Source organism: Caloenas nicobarica, chromosome 4 (genome assembly GCF_036013445.1).
Source record: "Caloenas nicobarica isolate bCalNic1 chromosome 4, bCalNic1.hap1, whole genome shotgun sequence".
Classification (NCBI taxonomy): Eukaryota; Metazoa; Chordata; class Aves; order Columbiformes; family Columbidae; genus Caloenas; species Caloenas nicobarica.
The window spans coordinates 5947000-5969068 of NC_088248.1; the positions used below are offsets into that span (position 1 = coordinate 5947000).

Sequence of the window (22069 nt, forward strand, 5' to 3'; positions counted from 1 at the left end):
ACATTATCCCTCTATTTCAGGCTCCTGTGTTGATCATTCATGAGCTCTTGTAAAGAAACACAAATTTGCTCCTTGCAAATTCACTTGCACTGTAGATGCTACTTTTTGTAGCAGAGACTTTCATGGGAGGAATTAGTTAAATGACAGAATCAAGAAAGCAGAGCTGAGCTGTATTCTTGGCTTGTTACCCATTCAGAATGATTATTTGGGCAAGTCAGAACTTTGCTGTGGTATGGCTTAATTTCAGGTGCAGGTAAATAATTGCTACTTATCTAACTGTTAGACTTCTAATTAATTCTTCTAAAGTGCTTTATTCTTCAATGAGAGACTGTATCCTTCAGTTTAAAAACAATTTTTTCATCCATGCTACAATTTTAGATAATTGTACTACGGCAGATTTCAACTGTTTCTTAACAGCATTTCATTTGACCCATTGTTAGGCAGGTGGGAAGCCCCAGAGCCATGTGCCATTGCCAAAGCTGATCGCCACAGTGCTGAAACAGAAAGCAAGTCAGGAAGCAGTTCTCACGTAATGGCTCTCGCAGCAGCAGTAGAACTAAGGTAGATCATTCTAACCTGCGTTTGTAACAGCTGTAGTTCTAGGTACCTAAACCTTTTGCCTTTCAGCAAAAAATGGCAGATTAGGATGTGATTGTATGTTAAATGCCTGCTTTCACAAAGTGTGTCATAGAACTATGGTACAATCTTTAATGTTTACATGCTACATGGTGGTCTTACCTTGATGGGTGAGCAAACCATAAACATTATATTAGGATATAACATAGATAATAGGGGAAAATCCATAATGTTACTAAGTGTCTTGTACTCAGTCTTCACTTACAGGTGTGTTATTATATACAGGTCTGTATCTACTTCCAGTTTCTATCAGGATACTTTTGCACTCATAGTTTGATTTTCTCTTAAGCCTGAGAAGTAAACTACATACATGAATCCTGTTTTTGTTTCTGTTGCTCTACTCAGACAAACCCTGCTGGAGTAAGTAATAACAGCAAAATTGGTTTTGTTTCTCCCACAAAGCTCCTCTAAAAGGAGAATGACAGTGTGAGATTTAACTTTACAAGCAAGATAAATGACTATTTCCTTGCATTTCAAAATCTGTCAAGGTAATACTGTCTCTCATGGCCACAGAATTTTCTGTTAAAAATCTCAAAGAATTTACTAATTGGTTTGAATTATCTACCTAAAGTCTACAAGGATAGATAGCTAAGAAGTGTCTCCAAAGCGCTGTATCTCATGAGCAATTGAGAAAGTTGAACCAGTTACCTGCTATGATGTCTTGCCACTGGATGACTTTTCTAATCTAATTTGGAAGCTCCACACAAAGGGATAAACTTGCCCCTAATGCTAATAAAGGCAAGGACTGAGGCAGTAGACCAGGTCTTGAGGCAAAATCAGGGGAAGCTGAACTTGGCATGTCATGATGTGCCTTTTTTGCTTTATGGGAGCAGCAGTGTTTACCCTTCTCTTGATTATAAGTTTGAACAATAGTTATAATAGACCACAAGTAAACTCATAAAACAAATATGTTTAGAGAAAGGTGTCTGACTTGTGGCTGCTACTAGATAAAGTAAATGTAACTGAGGTACAGCTAGCACAAATCTTCATCTCTTGCACTCCGTTTATTTAAAAAGCAAAATGCAAGAACTGTGTCATTCACTGTTTTGTGGCTGTGTCACAACATGAGTGTTTCAGATAATTTTAGACAGTCTATATTCCCTAAAACACTCAGTTTGGCTGAAAAAGCGAAAGCAGTGAATATAATTACATTATCACTGCATTCCCTGACCTGCATGACTCCCTGCTTCCAGATGGCAAATTTCTGTCTTTTCGCATATGCTGCCTGCTGTAACTCTGCCTGCTGCTCACCACCAGGAACGTGCTGTGCCATCACGCCCTCCTGCTGCAGAGGTTCCTGGGAACCTTCTGGAACTGCACACACATACTGTGCTCAGTACTCTTGCACATTATGCCTGTGATTATGTCTGCATGACAGCGAGATTCCTCTGGTTATAGTTTATTACACGTTGTGCTCTAATTTTATTTCCTGCAAATAAGAGACTGGCATGGCATATTTTATTGGCTTGAATTTATGCATTATTCATCAGTGATTTAATGGCATTTTCTTAAAAGGGAGGTGGTCTTAAATGTCATGACTTCACCCACACAACCTCTGATAAAAAGTGAAATCATATCTCTCGAAGTTAACTGCTATTTCAAATCAGCTGAAATTGTCATGATACTTATTAAAAAGCTCCAGTCTCTTAGGTTCTTAGCCCAAATATAACATTTCTTTCATGACAAGATGCAAGTGTTTTGTTCCTTTCTGGAAGGCAAAAAGAGAAGCATTATAAAGCATTAATGCTTTTCATTTTAGATCTGCAGGTCTATGTAATAGCTTTAACCTGATTCTTCTGAAGATTTCATAAAAGCTGGGGGAAAGGTGTCTTGTGAGAAACATCCACATATGGTGACAAGGAAAGGAAAATTGATCCAATTTAGTTTAGATTAGTGAATAAGATGACACTTTTCATTGGTACAGCTATTCAAGCGCTCAGAGTGGTGGGAGTGATCTAATGAATAGAGAGTGCACTGAGGGTAAGGGAACATGATAAATCCTATTTATGAGATGCTGTTCTGATGGTGAGCAAGTATTAGAAGCTATCATGAACAAGGGCTGTTTATCAGAGCTTTGCTTGCATACCTAAGGTTGTATTCAAATTTAAAGGGCTATAGTCCTTACATGTCACACTTCTGTTATTGAACAGACTCGACGTGTGGCACAGTGATCCCTCCCTGCAGGAGGATTCTACTCTTTATAAAACGTTATGAAAAAGTGAACTATATAAAGCTTTTATTATACTCCTGTAAGTTTTACTCAAGTAGAATTATTTTATAGACAGACAGTGATGAACTGAACACCGTATTCTTTCATCAATTAGGTTTACAGACATGACAATTTCCAAATACAACCACCACCTACTAAAACTACCCCTATTTAAGTAGCAGAGTGCCTCTGTTAGCCATGCAAAATGTGCAGAACAGCCACCAAAGTCAATGTCTGACACAATAACCACCAAGCACAGCACCCTAATCATTCATCAGTGCAGTTTGAAAGCATCTTCCCTTCTGATCAGGGGACAAATGTGACCTGAAGATTTACATTCCCCAAGTAAGTGGAGAGAACAGCAGTGTGTATACTAAGCAGAATGTCAATATACTTGGCAACTGTTAGGGGAATACTTACCAAAGAATTTCCTGGTATTTTTATCTCTGCGCTGGAATTGCAGGGTATAAACCTTAAGTATTTCTCAGAAAGCTTTCTTTTTGGCTTGGAGAGGAATGCACATACAAAGGCACACATACTGAGCTGTAATTAATCTGTATACAGAAGCAGACATGGACATTCTGCAAATAATACAGTTTCAGATAGTTTTCTTTTAAAAGTATTTTTGTACCTTTTTACGTTACATTTTAAAAGTGTAAAAGCTAAAATAGAATTGATTAATTCTTATGCCAAAAATATCAAGACACATCAAATATATTCTCTACAGTGTTCTGTAAAATGAGTCCACTGAACTGTAGTATAGAAATTTGCAGGGAGGCGTTGCTCACCTTGATTACAGGCACAAGCTAACATCCATACTAAAAAACCAAAAAACAACCACCCAACCAAAAACCAACACCACCACACCTTCCAGTTTCTGAGGGATGCTGCACTAACTCCATGCCTCAGAATGGAGCTGGGAATTACCTACTTGGAGCTAGTTACTTGTACAAAACATAGCAGAGTAAGAAAGATTTGCTGATATCTGTCGATACTAAACCCTAACTGATACCAAAGCTAAAGGCAAGAGCAGGATTTTGGTCAATAGAGGAGGTTTGCTCCTGACTTTAGGACAGTCAAAGAGAAGAGAAAGGAAACTCTCCTGGGAATGCGAAAAACCAAATGTGAACTATATTGTAACTGACTGTGCGGGAGGCATCTATATTAAATAAGATGAAGAAAGCTACATTTGAACTTTTTGCTCCCCCTGGTCAAATGTTTCGGCAAGATATTCAACACGATCATTGCCAGTCATTACCATGATCCACAGCGGCACACAACTTGTGTTTCTGGAAAGAACCCCAGGACTCGTGGGTATGTGCTGAGAGTGCCAGCACTATGTCCCAAATGCTGCTTCCTCATGACAGCTGCCTTCGCACAGCTGCCTTGCTGAAGGTAGGTGAGAACGAGGCTCCTTTTGCTTTGTACCATCCCCCTCAGAACTGCATTTTCAAGGCTGTTCATCTAAAGGCTATTGGTTTTCTGCATCAGTCAGAGGTAAAAAATGCCCTGGCAAATCCGAGGGGCTTCCACTCTCCACAGTCAATGCAGCCAACCACCTCTTGGAAAAACGGGCACTAACTGGCTCTATTTTTAGCAAATACCTGGTTTTCTTTGCTGCAGTTATCCAAGTACAGATGCGAGAAGGACCTGATCATGGCATTTTCTCAACCAAATGAGTACTAACTTAGGACAAAGTACCAGGAGATACCAGTTGCTCTATGACCAGAGCTGACAGTGCCTTGAAGGCACAAAGGAGTGCACAACCTGTGAAGAACAGCAATAGTAAAAAAGGCAAGTTTTGGAACCTGAGCAAGGAAGGAGAAGGAAACACCAACCCATAGCAGGATTTGTTCAGTGTGTGTCAGCAGTCTCTTATTCAGAAGTTGCATTATTTGAGCTGTTGAACTTGTCATCTCACGGCCCAGTTTCAACTGTCAAGAAGTTATTCACATTAGTCTCCATTTTCTTCTGTTTATATTCCACTCCATGCCTGAACAATTCTGATCTTCTCCCTGGCCTCACACCCACACATTTCAAGGAACTGTTGACTGCTAACTTTTCAGTGACTCACTGCCCGGCCAGCCTGTTCCCTGTATGTTCAGCTATTTCATCTCTTAAGGCACCATCAACACATAAAAATATTTCATAAAACTCTACCAGGGCTGCTTTTAAAATAGCAGACATAACTGATACTTGTTTTGCTTTCCTCCAGAAAGATTACAAATGTGTTTACTCAACAGAAGTGTGAGGGCTGAAGGACCATATTCCTGTAGATGTCCATCTTAGGAAGGTTCACAGGCCTCTGCCTCTTCTCCAACCTCAGCACCTTCATCATCTTCCTTGCTATTTGTCTGAGCCTTCTGCAAAAGTCTGGGCCCTGCCAAGCCAATAACCAGGGCTCCGACTGGAGCAGTGATCAAGATAGCCAAGAAAGCTACTGTCAGTACATCCATTCCATACTTTTCCAGTTGCTCATCCTGATGACTTCTTGCCATGTCCAGGGCAAGGGAACCTATTGCAGCCTGCAGGAAAGAAAATATTGTTGAGATGGAGCAAGTGACCTTTAGCACTGAAACAGGGAAAAAATGGACTAAACATCAGTCAACATTTAACATATATTTGACATTTTTAGTACATCCAACCCATTTGTTTCTAGGCAGCACATAGGAAAGTAAATGTTCTATTACATCTATGAGAACAATTATCACTTGGCTACACTTTGAATTTCCTAAGGTAATGAGTTTATCTGGGTGATTCCCTCCTGTGAAGAACAGTGCTTAGCTGCCACATGTCTGGAGGATGTGTGATTAATGAAATGGGCCAGTATATCGTGTACCATGGCTGTTAGAATGCCACACTTTGGGAATGCATCCTGACAGCAGTCAACTGGTAGCAGCTTCTGAAAATTTAGTTCACAAATCTTGCAATAATCCTAGCCTGTTCTGATTAGTAGGTTTTGTTTGCAAGTAATCATGCTATTGAGGCAAAGTCTAAATGATAAAACTATCACTGAAATAAAGGAGCAGGAATGCGGCCAGCCTAAGGCTTCTCCAGCAATGTGGCTATCAAACTATCCCTTACCAAAATGACCACAAACTGAAAACCTTCTGAGCCTCTGGTGTGACTGTCCCTGGAGACACTTCATGTGCAGGAGGGAAACACTTCTACCTTTGTTTTGAGAGTTCTCAGAATCTGTATGTAAAGGCACCATAGCCTGCAATAGCTGAGAAATCGTTAAACTTCCTCTGATATATGTACAATTCACTGTCATTATTAAGAGGACAACCCAGGATGCAAGCAAAGCACCTTCACATAGAAGGCTCTCCAAGCACTTTTCAAGCAGACTTAGGGTGGTTTAGAACATGAATTGTCCATATACTACACTCTGCTGTTATTGAGTCTGATCCTTTCTCCATTTACTCCTATGCTACTTACAAGGAGCTTTGCTAAGGATAATAGATTTAGCCTAGAATTAAAGTCATGTTGGACTGTTTACCTGGACAGTGGCTTTGGGAATCCATGCCAGCGAGACAAATACTTTCTCCTTGAAATTAAACCCAGCAAAACACACCATCAGGAACGTTGCTATGATTCGCACAACCAGGGCAATGCCTAATGTAGCAACACAGAGCCCTGCAACAGACAAACACTTCTCAGTATTTTTGTGCATAGGTACCTGACAGGAATAAGCCTCCTAGAACTGTAGCTTTACATTGGGGTTCATTCTTGGTTTGGGTTTTGGTTTTTTTGGGGGGGGGTCAGCTGTAGTCTGCTTTGCTTTAGATTTCTTTATAGAGATTCTTTGGAAGCCAATAGTGAAAGCTGGATATTTAGTAAATGATCTTACCAACGGTTTCAGGCCTAAGAGACATAACAGATACTTCTGCTCCAATTAAACCAAAAAGAAAAGGTTGAAAGATATTCCATGCAACTGCAACAATTTTTTCTACTTCCCTCTGCAATCAAAACAAAAATTTCTGTAAATTCACAAAAATATGGCCAAATAGACAGAACATTTAAATAATCAAGGGACAAACTGAAGATGCATCATAATGATTGTCCAGAATTGCACCTTCTTTGACCTAATACTAAAAGATCCAAAATCAGTTGTGCACCTTTCAAAGGTCAGTGTGTCTAGCCCTGCTAGTAAATAAATGCTTGCTATCTCAATAAAAGAAATAAAGATCACTGATGTTTGAACATCAAGAGAGCAGTTTGCAGGCAAGAGGAGGAAAATAAAGCATAATGGATTTTCAGTATTTAGAAGATGTGATTTGAACAGTTTTGCCATGAAATTTCTGAGCCTTTGAGAACTTCAACGTGTTTTTCCATTTGCATCTGAGCAGAGTCAGACCCTCAGAAAGTTTCAGTCATGACCTAACTCCACTCACACTGCATTCAGAGACCTGCCTGAATGTGAGCAGGAGCAAAGTCAGACTGAGAAACTCTGAAATCCTGTAGTAGCAAGAAGTGTTGAACTTTTTTATGCAATGTACTGTGTAAGGGCAAAGCCATCTTTTCTCCTTGTGTTTACACCTAACAATTTTCCTAAAACAACTGCTGCCAGGATAAACAGGAATCTTCCACTTACGTGAAGAGGTACACATAGCATATCTAGTAGCACTTATTTTTTAATTGATGGAGTTCTGCAATAGCAAATTAACCTTCAGGTTGGTCTGTGTGGAAGATCTAAGTGTGACGCTCTGTCACTTAATAACCAATCCAGGGCCTAGACATGTCCTGTCCTTGGTGTTCTCTCTGGGACTGATCCTGCAACATGTCTGGCTCTTTAGTCAATGGAATAGAGATGACTACAACAGGAGAACTTCTGTAACCTTAAAGAGAACAAGGTGAAAATATACAGACCTCTAAACATTTTTATTTATTTGTCTCATTTCTCCCTGTTATCACACCCTTTTCTTCTTTGGGAAAAAAAAATCCTCTTTCCAGATGTTAGCATTATTTCAGTCTGTTTACTGCCCATTTAACTGTTCCAGCAATAGGTACAATGTTCCTTACTCTCTGTGGACAGCATTTGCCAAGTGACTTAAACCAGAGACAGTAGGAAGCAGTGGCCTTTGAGAAGCTCAGCAGGAAAATCTTGGTAATATATTGAGCATACAGTATGCAGACATCTCTGTGTCTGACAAAAGATGCTAAGGCTTTTGAAATAAACATCCTTCAGGCCAAGAAGCTTCATTCACTAATCAAAGGAATTGAAAACAAGCATTTACAGAATGCATATACTCTTACAGTCCTTACTTCTGAACTGGTTTAAAAAACTTCACAATAGAGAGCTTTATCAGTTGTAATATGCTTAACTAGTTAAGTCCCAAGATGAGTTTTTCTTCTTTTAAAATTGGACAACAATATAATACTTTAAATAGAAACCATGGTTTCTTTTCATTGTTTTAACAAACCTTGAGATCTTACTGAAGTCACATCTGGATGGGGATAATAATATGGACTCTATTATATCTGATTCCTTTTCCTTTCTTTTCTCCCCTTCTCCTACTGCATGTTGCAAGGCTACAGCTGTGGAGAGAAAGATGCCTTCAAAACGTTAAATGTAGATGGTATCAAGCAAAAGCAGCAGTGAGACATGCCAAGGTACAGAAATGCAGTGGGGCAACAACAGTAAGAAGCAGCAGGTTTAGTAGCTACGAGAAAATGACTAAAAAGCAGTCTTTTGTATGTTTTTTGTATGGCCTATCACCATGTATTGTAGGCACCCTGCTCTCTTAATTTATCCAGAATACACTGCCTGAGATTAGGGAAAGATGAGAGAGGATAGCTAATTACTGTTTTCCATTTCAACCCCCCCAAAAAACACAGGGAACAAAACCTCAGAGTATTCAGGCCATGCGCACAGCTGTATTTTGGACACCTATTTGTAAATCTTACCATAAAGTCACTGTGTAAGGTTACAGACACAGCGCTGGGACTTAAAGCTTTGGATTCCTAGTTAAATGCCTTGACAACTAAATCTCCTTTACATGGCATAAGATGTCTAAGAAAAGCCTGTGAGCGTTTTTCTGTCAGTATGTTAGGCTCTGTATCAATATACATTCACATATATGGTAACTTTCTGTGACGCTAAATGTTAAAGGCTTCCAAAATAAACATAGATTTTTTTTTTTCTTAATCCGTACACCCTCTAAAGCTTCATAGATACGCCATTACCACTCCTGACAGAAATTCAAACTCCTGTCAAGTCGTACATTCAAAGGAGTTTTGGTATGGTATGCTTCTTTATGTAAACATTCACCTTTTCATCAGACCATCCCACGCCTGCAACAAAAGCTAAGACTAATGTGCAGAGCCCTCCTGATCCAGGGAAGCCAAAGTAGATGCTGCCAAAAACAGCAAACATGGACAGCCCAAGTACAAAATACGACCTCTTCCATGCCAGAGATGCCTGCAGCCAAGGGAAGAGACAAAAAAGTGAATTTATTTTAGAAATGGAAGAAAAAGGTTACGTCTGTTAATTTTGAAAGTAACAACTTGAAAATAATTATTGCCATTAACCATTGTGAAAGAATCAAAGCCTTCAAGTGAGATTTGACCTGCTTAGTTGACCTGAGGGCTTTTTTGGATATCAATTCCTAAGAAACTTAAATTTTGGAAAGTTAATATTTTATTTCCTCTGCCCATCCAAAATCTTATTGCCAATAGGCTTTTTGTATCACAAGGAACAGTCAAGTACTAGAACAGTTTATCCAAGGAGAAGTAAATCCTTGCCACTGTATGTTTTCAAGAACATGCCAAGCAAACGTTTGCCAGGGACAACCTATTTTAATTTGATCCAGTCTCACAGCAGACAGTTTTATCTCTGCCATTATTCCCTATTTCTGTTGATCTGTTTAGCTCCTGTATCACACTTCTTACATTATTTAATAAGAAGAAAATTTAATCCCACTGAGGGCAATAGATGCTTTGCAAATTGACTTTAGTAGTCCAAAACATATCTACATTTTTCCACAATTTTCTGTTCACTTACTTGCCCCTTGATAGTAGATTCATCTACCACTTCATTTAAACTTAATTTTCATTGAAAGTAACACATTCTCATTAACGCTAATGATATGCACAATCACTTAAAACATATAATTTGTCTGCTTCACTCATTTTTAATCTTAGGCCTACTGGAAACATAGAAGTAAATGTGTGACACATCAATCTAATTGATGATTATTTTACTGTCTGAAATGGGTATCAAACCCTTTCTCCTTTATTTGTGGGCGTTTCCACCACCTTCAGTGAGAGCAGGATGGTGAGCTCGGTTTGGTTCCAAACTCTGCATCAGGAAGGACTGAGAGATCATACATTGTTATTGTTGCAGTAAACAAGTAATCACCTATAAAACACATCCTTACCTTATAGGCTTTGCAACCTGGAAGCTGTTAGCCCTGTACACAGCTTTCCAGCTTTCCACAAAAACAGCTTCACAGGAAGCTTGGAAATTAATAACTACAGAATATCATTCCTTAGCAAAGAATCTCTATTTTATAAAAAGTTGTGGTTTTTTTTTACTGGGTTTTTACCTGATCGTGGCTTGGGAAATATCGAACAAACATTCCCAGAATCCCCCCAGCCGCTATGCCAACAGCAACCTCCACCACTCCACGGAGCACGTTGTACAGAGTAGAACCTATTTGGCAAAAGAAGAACAGGTTCAATATGCTCTGCATAGACCCTGCACACACAAACCACCCTGTAGACCTATGAGGGTGATGATTCCAGGACAGTGTCTGCTTTAAATTACTTAGGGGCAAAGGGGCTAAGGAGGGAACCTATGGGCCTGGAAGAACTGGACAGGGCAACTTTCTCTCTGAAAGCTCATGCCAAGAAAGCGTGCCAGAGAAGCCAGAGAAAGAGCCACTGCGAGAACATTGCCAGACCCAGGGAAATTTGAAAGCGCTTATGTTGAGGATCCAAGGACCAGATTTGGCAGCTGAAGGAGCAGAGAGGGAAAAAATGTTGCCTGAAAGTTGTTGTGACCCACAACTCAGAGCAGACAAAGCTACACCAAGACTTTTGATCATGGGCAATTTCCCTCTCAATATTCAAGTCCATACATGAACTTTATAAGGAGATGTCATTAAGTTGCAAACCAGTCAGTCATAACAGAGCACACATTCTTCAAAATATCACTGTTTGTTCTGGATTTCACCACATACAGATTAACCAGCATACCGGAAGAGAAAGCCATCCCAAGGCAAGTGTTGAAGCCTGTGATAGCCAGAATGTCATCAATGCTGCCAGCTGCCATTAGCAAAGTTGGGACACCTTTCTCCACCCCATATCCCCCAGCTTGTAAAATCAGCATTGAGGGAACCACCACAGCAGGGGAGACAGCACCTAGAACAAAACTGGAAACACACAGCTTCAGCTTCTCTTAAAAAGAAAGCACTGAACTAAAAAACTTAATGTTCTGACCTTAATTCTTTTAAAGTATAAATACACAGACTTTTATAGAAGGTATTTGCCTTACCTTTCCCTGCTAATTACAAAGGAGGGATATTTCTATGTAGATTTGCAATCAGCTTTTACTTCCTGCCCAACTCAGAAGTATTAGAAGTGAAGGGCTCCACAGACTAAGACTGAAGTCTGCACTGCAGGCCAGTTATGGCTTTGATTGTCCAGTTTAGGACCCTGGTCTGGACTTGCTTTATGACTCAGTAGCCCAGTTCTTTCCCATAAAAATCAGTGTGTGGCAGAGGAGGAGGAGTTCATCCATCTTGCTCCAGTATATGGGTCTGGACCAAGTCCACCAGTTTAGATACAGCTAGATGGAAATATAATATAATACGCCATATCTTTATCCATGACTTGTGACAGGAAGACCGTTCTACGTGCATCTCCCTATGGGGAAATTCTGAATTCCAGTGTGAAGATTCTCCAAATTGTGGTATCATTTTCTAACCCTAAAAGCCCTCAGTGTTGTGGTTAAAGACTCAGAGATTGCACTATCCTTATTCCCAAGTGTCCAGATCACAAACACAGAAAAGTAATGATGCAAGTACTTCTCCACAGCCCGGAAATGTGACCTTTAGCCACAGAGCCAGACATGAATGGTAAGCAAACACCCACAGGGGCTAAGCACAGCTTCCTAACCAGCATTAATCTGAGGTCTCTGCTTGGCGCAAAGAAATAACAGCGCTTGAATCATTTAACTGTAATGTGAAAACAGGCACCTTTGTCACACAGGAGAAAAGAGAGTACATTACCCTAAGATAAATCCCCATTGCCATGGCAAATGCATGAAGAAGTAGGCAAGAACAGCAGCTGTGCATGTTTCTGAGAGGCACGGTCCAAAAGAAAGCCGTAAACAGACCGCTTTGAGTTTCTTAAGAGCCTGCAATATAAAAGCACATTCAGACATTAGTATCACTACCCTTGGCTTTATAGAGAGGAAATACAGTTACGATCTGATACAGTTTATTAAAAGAATCCCCTCTGAGCTGCAGTACAGGATATGACAGCTTTACATGGCCTAAGCTAGAGACAGACACAAGCACAACTGGATTTGGATATAAAATTCCAAGTGTGGCAGTGAAACCCGCTGAGTCTAGGTTTGACAAAGTTCCTGCATGTCACAGGAAGAAGCAGCAGAGAATTCTGTTTCGCAAACATGACTCTGCTAGGACAGGTTCCTGATTTTGACATGGGAAAAAAAAAAAGCCAATGAGTTGCACTTTTTACCAGCGCAGTTTATTCCAGCATCATCAGGGCTGAGAATCACCAGAGCAATTAACATCTTTGTCTTCACAGCTTCGATTACCCGAGGAACAATTGTAACTGCATCAAAGCATTGCTGCCTACAGACTCCTAGTGGCATTTTCAGTTGCACATGGGAGAAAAATGAGGCAAAGATGAAGTTCCCTTGGCAAAAAAGGTTGTCATGGAATAGAAAGAAAAGCAATCTCACGGAACTGGGCATCCAAACTGTGTGTAACAATACAGTCTGTGTTGTTACAAGCTTCAATATCCTGGAAAAATAGATGATAGTAATCTAGGAAACCAGGCATTTTTCAAGAATGACAAAACCCTGTTTTGCTAAATATCTGAAGTATTGGCAACTCCCTAGTTTTTGTTGGTTAACAAAAATCAGTTCAGTTGTTCTCAACTAGCTATACTTGACCTAAGTTTTATATAAACTTTAAGCAGTCCCTTAAACAGATAGGAGCCAATATAGTACAGTTTTATTTTGATCAGGCAAAGCCTTGCCTTCTTTAATTTATGGAACATCATGTTTCACAGTGTGTAAAGGAAGACTATTTTTTTTTCCACAGGAACATTATGGGCTTTATTGTGCTGTGAAGCATTGTTTCTGTAGTGCAGCAGAACTCATCTTTGCAATTAATATATTTGCATTAAAATGGCAACGATTAAAAAAAAAAAAGTACAAAAAAGACACCCAGATTTGGATTTTTTGGTTGGTTGTGGGGTTTTTTCGATTGTGTCAACACAAGCAATAGTCTCTTTCAAGGAATGGAGACCCCTTCCCTTACTTGTTTTAGTTTGTCAGTGTAAACTGACAGGGAATTTGTCAGGGAGTGTAAACTCTTCCTGACAGACCATGATGGAACATATGTCCTCAAGATGCTCTGCTCACAAAACGCAGGAAATTTCTTTAAGCCAAGTGGGAAAATAGTCCTAAAATCAGGTTTTTTTCAGGTGTTTTTGAAATTGCTTTCCTACTGTACAAATCCAACTGCCAAGAGTAACATATGTATACAAGAGAAACTCCGCTTTCTGTAATGCTCTAATTTGCAGATCCTCCAAGACCAAACAGTTCAATATTTTCAACAGAATCAATTATTCAGGTTTTTTTGAGGGCTGTTGTGTACTTTGACACAAATGGCTGATTCCATACCTTTGGATCCAGGCCAAGTCCTGCTCGGGTCAAGATAATTGAAAGAGCAATATTCCTCAGTGCTGCAGACCAGCGTAGGTTTATCTGGACAATGTCACTAATGAACGAGATATTTCGGATTAAGAAGCCAGCAAGTAGCATCCCTTAAATGAAAGCAAATAAGCTCCTGTCAAATGACTTGCTTTTATTGCACCAAAAATTTGCACAGAATTTTTAAAAATAGACACCATACTATGTATTTATGGGAGGCAAAGAAACAATTCATGTTCTGAATTATTAGCCGTGTTTTAACAATGCGGGGACTGAAGTACAGAAAGAGAGAGACATGTTTTAAGCGAAAATGGGCTCAGAAGACACCAAGTCACCAGCGAATAAATCCACGGGATGCTGACATGCAGCTTTAGTGCAAGTGAAGAGATTTCAGCTTTGTTCAGCAGGTGCAGGTCGTACTTATCATAAGCAAAGACACCTCTATATCCTTAAAGATATTTTTCTTGTTAGCTTGTTTTAACATGAAAAGAGGAAGATCGTCTGATATTGCATACTTATCTCAGAAGTTAGAAATGGTTAAAAATCCTCCTAGGTGTAAGAAATGCGGGTATCACGGGAACCATAATGCAGAGTTCATTGAGAAATAGAATCTAAACCAACTAATCATGGACTAACTTAGACATTCTAAAATGCTCTGGCAATATGACTCTTATACAAAGAGAGGAAAAAAAGGGGAGAAAAAAATCAGGAACTTGGTCTTATCCTCTATTTGAGCCACTTGAAAGATCCAAGCTTTTGCAAATATTAACAAAACTGTCTAATCATAGACTTCCTGCAAAGGTATTGGAACTGTAGTTCTGGAAGGATACAGAAAAGTACAGGAAAGGTCAACTTGAAATATACATCTGCAGAGATTCATTATAGGTCTTGATGATTCAAAGATACCTTTTTGTGGCTTAATTTTATACTGGCCATGTGAAGAAACAGGAAACCAAAAAAGACAAAAAGTAAACAAATACTATGCTTAGGCTGGTCCCAGCTTGATGTGAGTCTTGGCTGTGGACTTGATTTGTCCTGGAACACACTGAACTTTCAGACGTTGTTCTTCCCACCACTTCACGGAAAAAAAATAGTGGCATAATTAATCTGCGCTACCTCATGACAATTATATCAGACTAGCATAATGATCATATGCTCTTTGCAATATTTGCCTGAGGTCCAAGTCAATGGAGCTACCCTGACCTAGACATCTACTTAACAAAGCAAAAAACTCCATCTCAAAGGATATCTTCACTGTTCTGCCCCATGTTGCCTGCAATACATGCCTAAAATATACTGTAACTCAACTACAAGACTCAGCTGCACCTAGCACTAGTGGATTAAAGGCATGTAAGAGTACAAGATTTGTATTTTTTGTGTAAAAAAGAATACTCAAAGACATGGTCTGTCTCTTCTTCTGACTCATTTCCAATTTTCCTTAAATGCTGGGGATCTGAACAGTGAACTCTGTCCTAAGCAGCTCAACAGGCATGTCCTATCATGCTTAAGTTTCTGTTGTTCAGTATTACCTGTCTGACAAGCACTTTCATGCTCAACTCATAGACTCATAACTTTTAGATACAGATGTAATTTAAAATAAAGGGGAGAATCCAAATGGTCGGAAACTTTTTTTTTTTTTAAATGGGGGTGTTTACTTAGAAAAGGCATACTCCCTGTGTATTACATTCAGTGCTCCTATTATTGCAGACAAGCATGCTATATGCAAAACTTCCCTCCCTCTCATTTGAATTTTTTGAAACTAGGCAGTGCAAGAACATGTGTGCTGCCTGGGGAGAGCCGCATATGAACGACCGAGTCCTTCTGTAAGCAGTGCCACTGTGAGAGACACACCACAGGTCACAAAAATCACACCTGTGCACTACAGGCAGGTATTTGTAGCCCACTCTACCGTGAAGTTTTACTGTCTGTCAGCAGCTTTACTCATTTCTGCACTAAGCATGGTAAGGGAGCAGCATACGGTTGGTGAGAAGAACCTGGAGCTTCATTTTTCAGCTTTGTTGACACCACAGCACTTCATAATAGTGTAGTGATCTAACCTAAAACCTCCTCTCAGAAAGGAGACTGAAAAGATTCTGATGATGTCAGAATTAATGTCATTTTCATCTCCCATTTGCATTTTTATGTAAAATAAAATAAGATGTTGATATGAAAACGAATGTTATGATTGATTCAAAAGAACTCTCTTTGGAACTATTCCTTGTGGTGAATTTATCTTCTCAGGTTCCAGTTATCTTGAAATAAAGGAAGGAGAAGAAAGAAATTCCATTGGATTACCAGTAATAGGGAATTCCTGTAGTATTTTCCTTGGAAAACATTTCCATTGTGTGAGATACATGTGAAACAGCTCAGCAATAATTTCCTTATGAATTAATAATTCTACTGTAACATGAGGACTGGAGTAAGATTCCTGTTTAGTGATATTAAAACCAAATTTTAAGTAACTGTGACAGAGAGGACTGAAAGGGTCCTTTGAATCTGTAGGTATACAGTTCCCTGTCCCCCAAAGAATTAAGAGAAGAGCCTCAGTAACAGACAGACAACTAAACCTGAGACAGTTTGGAGAATTTTGCGCCTTCTTGGTGTGGACCAGATAAAAGTCACTGGGAAAAGCTACAGATTTTGAGCATGAAACAGTTTGTTCCCAACCCAAATATACCTAGCACGCAGATACTACTTGATGTTAAACACCACAAATATGCAGGAAGAAAAGAAGGAAGGATATCTTACCCAGAAGAGCAGGCAGAGGGGGTAGTGTTCGTATTTTAATGAATCCAAAAATTTTACCTCCAATGACAGCAAAAAAATAAAGAAACAGAATTCCAAACAGGTTTCCACCTGGGAGACACTCAGCCCCAGTGATTGACCAAACCACAGCCCAAACCAGGACCACGATTGCAACTGGAACAAAACAAGAAATATTCATATTTAATCATCTCTCAGGTGCAACTTTGTTTGCTATTAGATCACATTTGATTTTCTACTAAGGAAAAAGGTACCATGACTTTCAAAAATAAAATCACTTACCTTAAAAACTAGTTTAATCACAACAATGCATTTAATCTTTGGTGCTCCCTAAACTGATATTCTGATTTTATAGGTGCTAAGATACTTTAAAAAAATGGTAACAGGAACATCATTAGGGATTAAAAGTACTAAGGGAGCCTTGGGCCACTCTGGAAAGTGCTTAACAGGTCCCAAACTTAAAGCAAAGACTTCCACTAACTTATCTTGTATTTGCTTCTCTTCCTTCAGCTACTTCAGAACTGCAATACGAACCCGCTGCTGTACAGCCTGGCATATCTTTGAGCTAATGACTGCAGTTCCGGTCTAATTTTTAAAAGAATTTAAATATAATTTTTTCTTGCTGCATGTGCTTGTGCAATACATTGCTGCCCCTGGGGGAAAAAATAAAAAAAAATCTGAAGAAGGTCATGTCTCTGGACAGGCTGAATTGGTACAGATACTTCCCCTCATACAGCAATCAAAGAGGGATACTACACAGGAAAAAAATGTCCTGAAAAATATTATGAGAGCATTAAGTGAAAATATTACAAAATACATGACAATATTGTAAAATATGTGGAAACGTTATGCTCTTCTCAGGTTCCCAAACCTGTTCCTACAGTTATCCAAAAAGAACAGACATACACTGGTATAAAAGTAGAAGACTGAAGGAGAGGCAAAATGTGTTGAATAAATCTCCCTTTTCATAATCATAAGAAAATGTACCGCATTTTTAGAATGTTTTTCTTAATCTTAGTTGAGGGTGACAGGTGGCAAGGGGAAGACCAAACACAAATGCCTAAGAATCCCAAGTGAGAGACAACGGAGGCTGTGGAAGCAGGTAAAGGCTTTTGTTAGGAAAGGTCTGCGATAACTGCTTAGCCAGGCATTTTTGTCTGCGAGCCCTCAGTGCAGGGCAAATCTTAAACAGAATGGGTCAGTTTGCCTTCTAGTTAGGATTCTTGGCTTTGCAAGCCTGGGGTATTAAGAAACAAAAGAAAGTATCCCTGCAAAGCCTCATATTTGTTCGCTTCAATTAAACAGAAAGCCAGCCAGTGTGCCAAAAATGCCACTGTGTTTGTAATAATCTTAATGCTCTCACACCAAAATGAACTATCAAGATGAGAATTGGGAGGTCACTCTTCTGATGAAAACAATTTGCAATGCAAAAAACATACCTACCACATTAAGTGCAGAAGAGAGGCTGGAGGAACAAAAGCTGTATTTTAAATCAAATCTTTGTTTCACTTCATTTTTTTTTTCCCGCTAAAACATTGAAACATAAGTGTGATGTGCAAAACATAGCTATTTCCCTTCGTTATTTTCAAGAACAATAGACAGATATCATCACATCCAGAGAAATGAGTACTTCATTTGCCGTTTCTCAGTTTAATTAAACTCTGTCTTTTCTTACATACCATTTGTCACTGTTCGGGCCAGTAAACCCTGAGGAGGGCAAGTAAATATTTGCCTCCATGTTCTTTGAGGTATTGAAGACCCTGCTTTTGGTTCTGGAAGTTGCTGAGCGCAGTGATTCAAGAGAGCAGTTTCTTCTGTTTGTACATTCCCATCAGTGCCTTTGGCATCTACTGTTGGTCCCTCCTGAATGAAAACAATGAGACTCCCTCAGAAGTAGCACAGAATAAATTTGAAGTAGCATACAAGACCTGCAATCAGCTGTGGTGCACTAGATCCACACTGTCTACAGATGACTACGTTAACTAAGCAGTCGCTGTAGGAATGGTCCAGCTTTGTAGTAAATTTGGGATTTTGGGTTATGTCTTTGTTTTTGCACGGCACAAAGAACTGAATATGAGAGACTGTGGGACGTTTACCTTTTTACCTGCAACTGATAGGACTCCTGTCCTAATACAAATAGCACCCATTTAGCAACAATATCAGCATATTTGATGAATAAACAATATTAAGAGGCCAGGTTCAGCTTGTCTTGCATACAAGCTAAATATTTATCAACATCTTCTACAATTTAATAGAGTTCTGCTTCTAGACTGGATTCCACAATACAGTTAATGATTGGCATAATTCCAGTGAGACAGTGTCTGCAATATAACTCCTCAATAACTATTGTTGCAAAGCCTTGAACCAAAATAACAAAACCTGCTTGTGATTAGACAAAGATGAAAGAAACAGAAGAGCTGGCCAATGCAAGCATTACTCACATGATCCATTGCTGGAACACTCAAGCTGGTAAGTCAAGGTAGAGATGGAGAAATACTACCATGGGAGTTATTTCCTTGAAGAATGGTTCCTTGAAGCTGTTCTCTTATACTGAGCCATCTACTTACCCATATTCATAGATGAAGCGCTTTTTGACCATTTTTGGATATGTCTCATTTCATTTTAGGGTCCTTATTTTTGACAAGTTAATCACCTACCTTCCCTTATGATTATTCACCTTTATGTCAGCTTGTTGTCATGGCATGGACATGGAATTTTGCCTATACTGTGGTTTGGCCCTCCTCCACTAGTAGTTCCACATTTCCCCCACTAATAGTTCCACATTTCCCATTATTTTTCTGTCTCATCTCCCTCTCTCTCTCCGCCCCTTTACTCAGAGTCACATCTGGAACATAAATCCTGTGAGCTTTCAGCATGGAGTTACTTGTTTGTCTATCCTGTGATTATGTGATCACCAGCTACCTATGTATATAAAGATACGCGATACAGTATCTCTGCAGTCAATACTGTATGTTTACCCTAAAGTGCCTTTTATATTAAGAATTTTATTCTTTCTTGCATTTACTGCAAATCTTTTTTAAAGCCATAGAAGTTGCCAAGAATAATGGAAATCTTTTTTAATAGATAAAAGGAAGACATGCATGAACAACTTTCAGCAAGTGAACTGACAGGCACAATCTGAGAGCAAAGCAGCAATTTTAGGTCCACGTAATTCTCTTCCATAGCTGATTGTAAAACATACACTGATGCATTTTCCACTTCAAGCTGAAATCACAACCGCTGATTTCAGGCAATCCAACATACCACAGACTTTTAAAAACTGAACATTTCTTAATTGTAAGAAATTCCCACTGAGACGATTTCACTAGGTATTCCCTTCAGATGAAAAGGAGGGTTCCCTCTGACTAAAATTGTACTTTGAGATTCTAATTAATCACCTTGCTTTGCTCGTGCATGGCAATCATGCCATTTCTGTCACATACTGTTTGCTCAGGATCTTCGTTACCATTCACAGTATCTTCCTTTACCATTGTTGCAAACCTAAGGAAAGTAATAAAGATAGAAAAGTTAGAGGGAAGCAAATATTATTTCCAGGTAGAAGACTTCTCAGTGATGTTGTTTCCTTTGACACAGATCAGATGAAAAAACCCTGACAGCCCAAGTTGAAATGTAATGCTTTTTGCGTGCTGTATGTTAGAAAAAAAGACAGAAACTAACAAAAGAACAGTAAACTTAATAGCTTACGAAAGCACTAAAAAAAAAAAAATCTGAGTTTTAGAATCACAGTGATCTGTGCTAACCTGTTATTTCATCATTAACAGTATGGCTGGAATATATCTAGAAAGACATCTATTTGTGCCTCCTATCAGCACAAGATAAAGGTTATTTGCTGTCAACGCCACTTACCAAGACCATTAGTTCTGAAAGTGTCCCAGGCCCTGTATTCATGGCAGTGCCAGTGACCGCTTCATACAGCTAAGAACAGTGACCATAGTTTCTAAAGCAAACACATCAGGGGACACTTTTTTCCTGACTTAAACCTGACCAGATCCACCTTGATTTCCAGGGGAATTTTCAAGAACATGGTTCTATTAGACATTGCTATTCACAAGCACATTAACCAAATATCTAAGAAAGAGAAGATGCCTTTTTGTATAAAGATCTATGCACAACTTGCATTCTGTGTTCAGGTGGGGCTGATAAAACGTGGTTATTTTTTACTGCTTATATCCCATGGAGATACTTCTGATAGTAGGAAATAAGGTCTAAGTTGTTTGTGGGTAATTGTCATCGCATTTACTCAGTCTAACTGCTCCACCTCTTGTCCTGTAGATGCTAATGAGAGATATGGCAGTGAACTGTTCTGTATGTCAGAATTTTTTTTTGGTCCAAATATTTACTGTAATTTCACAAATCTGAGCCAGGAAGAGATGCATGCACATATCTGAAGACAGGGCTTGCTAGTGTTCTTCTCTGGTACAGCAAAGGTGTGCATCTGTTCTCTACCAACTACATTTCAGTACTAAACGCATTTTCTTGAAGTCTTTTACATCACTCTGGACATATAAAACACTGCTCAAGTTGAGCCAGAACTTTTGAGCCAAGAAATTGCTTTCTTACTGAATTGCTGGAAGCAAGTCAAAGAGCCGATTCTCACAATTATCAAGCCTTCAGTTTATAATTATATGTTTGATATTTGGGAACAATTGACGCCGTGAACAAAGACAGGGGCTATTGTAACACCTGGGTGGTTTTGTTTGAGCTGTTCTGATATGAAACTGGCTTGAGATACGGCCAAGCCATAGAAGAAGAATACAGAGCCATAGGCAAACACTTTCAGTGTGTTCTAAGGTAACAGCTTTATTTTCTTTCATTTTAAAGTGTAAAGCATTAATTTACTCAAACTCCAGTACTTTTCTATTTCTTTATTTACTACGTGTTGAATCAAGTAGTTGTGGTCTCAAAGTTTTTTAGTGAAATAAGTGATTTTGTTTATGTTTTCATAGGAATGTTCATTGTTTCACTGAAGCTGGGAATCCACAAATACCAGTCTACTAACTGGAACAGAAAGTATCAGCAACATACCAGTGCCTCCCACTGACCACTTCCCCAGGGTATATATAGTTTAATTTTGTAATTCTGAAAGGCGTGTGCGTGGGTAAAGGACAGAAGGATATTGCTCTCCATTCAGCTTTGCATGGGCAACATCCCAGTTCTGGGGGTCACATAATTGCTGACATGAAATATATTAATGCTTCCAAGAAACCCAAGTCCACCTCACAACAGCTTCAGCTCCTGAGTGCATTTGTCACAGTAGCATATAAGAAAGGAAAGATTGACAAAGCAAGGAGAGTGGATGTTCTGCTTAGCAGGAATGGTTTCAAGGTGTGAACAAGGAGTCTGATAGTGTATGTGCTGGTTTTTGTGACAGGTCTTCAAGCTATCAGGTTCTTGCTACTGCAACTTTCAAGCAACAGCCAGTTGGATTAATGAGACCAAAGTGAGTAATTAGTTTATGCACACAAGGGTGGGGGGTTTGGGAGTTTATGGTATTTGTTGGTTTAAAAAATTAAAAAAATTTAAAAAAT

The 22069-nt window shown here is 39.2% G+C and overlaps 1 protein-coding gene across 1 annotated transcript; it reads right to left on the reverse strand.

Moving 5' to 3' along the window:
* Positions 1 to 5130: 5130 nt before the first annotated feature.
* On the reverse strand, positions 5131 to 20011 carry LOC135988253 (sodium/hydrogen exchanger 9B2-like). Its single transcript, XM_065634068.1, has 11 exons — positions 19919 to 20011; positions 18200 to 18383; positions 16506 to 16676; positions 13728 to 13870; positions 12079 to 12206; positions 11045 to 11220; positions 10393 to 10499; positions 9117 to 9266; positions 6696 to 6804; positions 6345 to 6481; positions 5131 to 5370 (listed from the first exon to the last, which is right to left on the reverse strand). The coding sequence occupies exons 1-11, from the start codon at positions 20009 to 20011 to the stop codon at positions 5131 to 5133; spliced, it is 1638 nt and encodes a 545-aa protein (XP_065490140.1).
* Positions 20012 to 22069: the final 2058 nt, after the last annotated feature.

What these genes read in the sequence shown, in the direction of transcription:
- LOC135988253 (XM_065634068.1), bottom strand. Translation starts at nt 20,011, where the DNA reads ATGGTAAAGGAAGATACTGTGAATGGTAACGAAGATCCTGAGCAAACA. An exon ending in GGCCCGAACAGTGACAAATG is followed by an intron (nt 16,677 to 18,199) that starts GTATGTAAGAAA and finishes GTTTTGTTCCAG; the next exon opens with TTGCAATCGTGGTCCTGGTT. An exon ending in TGGGATGGCTTTCTCTTCCG is followed by an intron (nt 10,500 to 11,044) that starts GTATGCTGGTTA and finishes TTTGCCAAATAG; the next exon opens with GTTCTACTCTGTACAACGTG.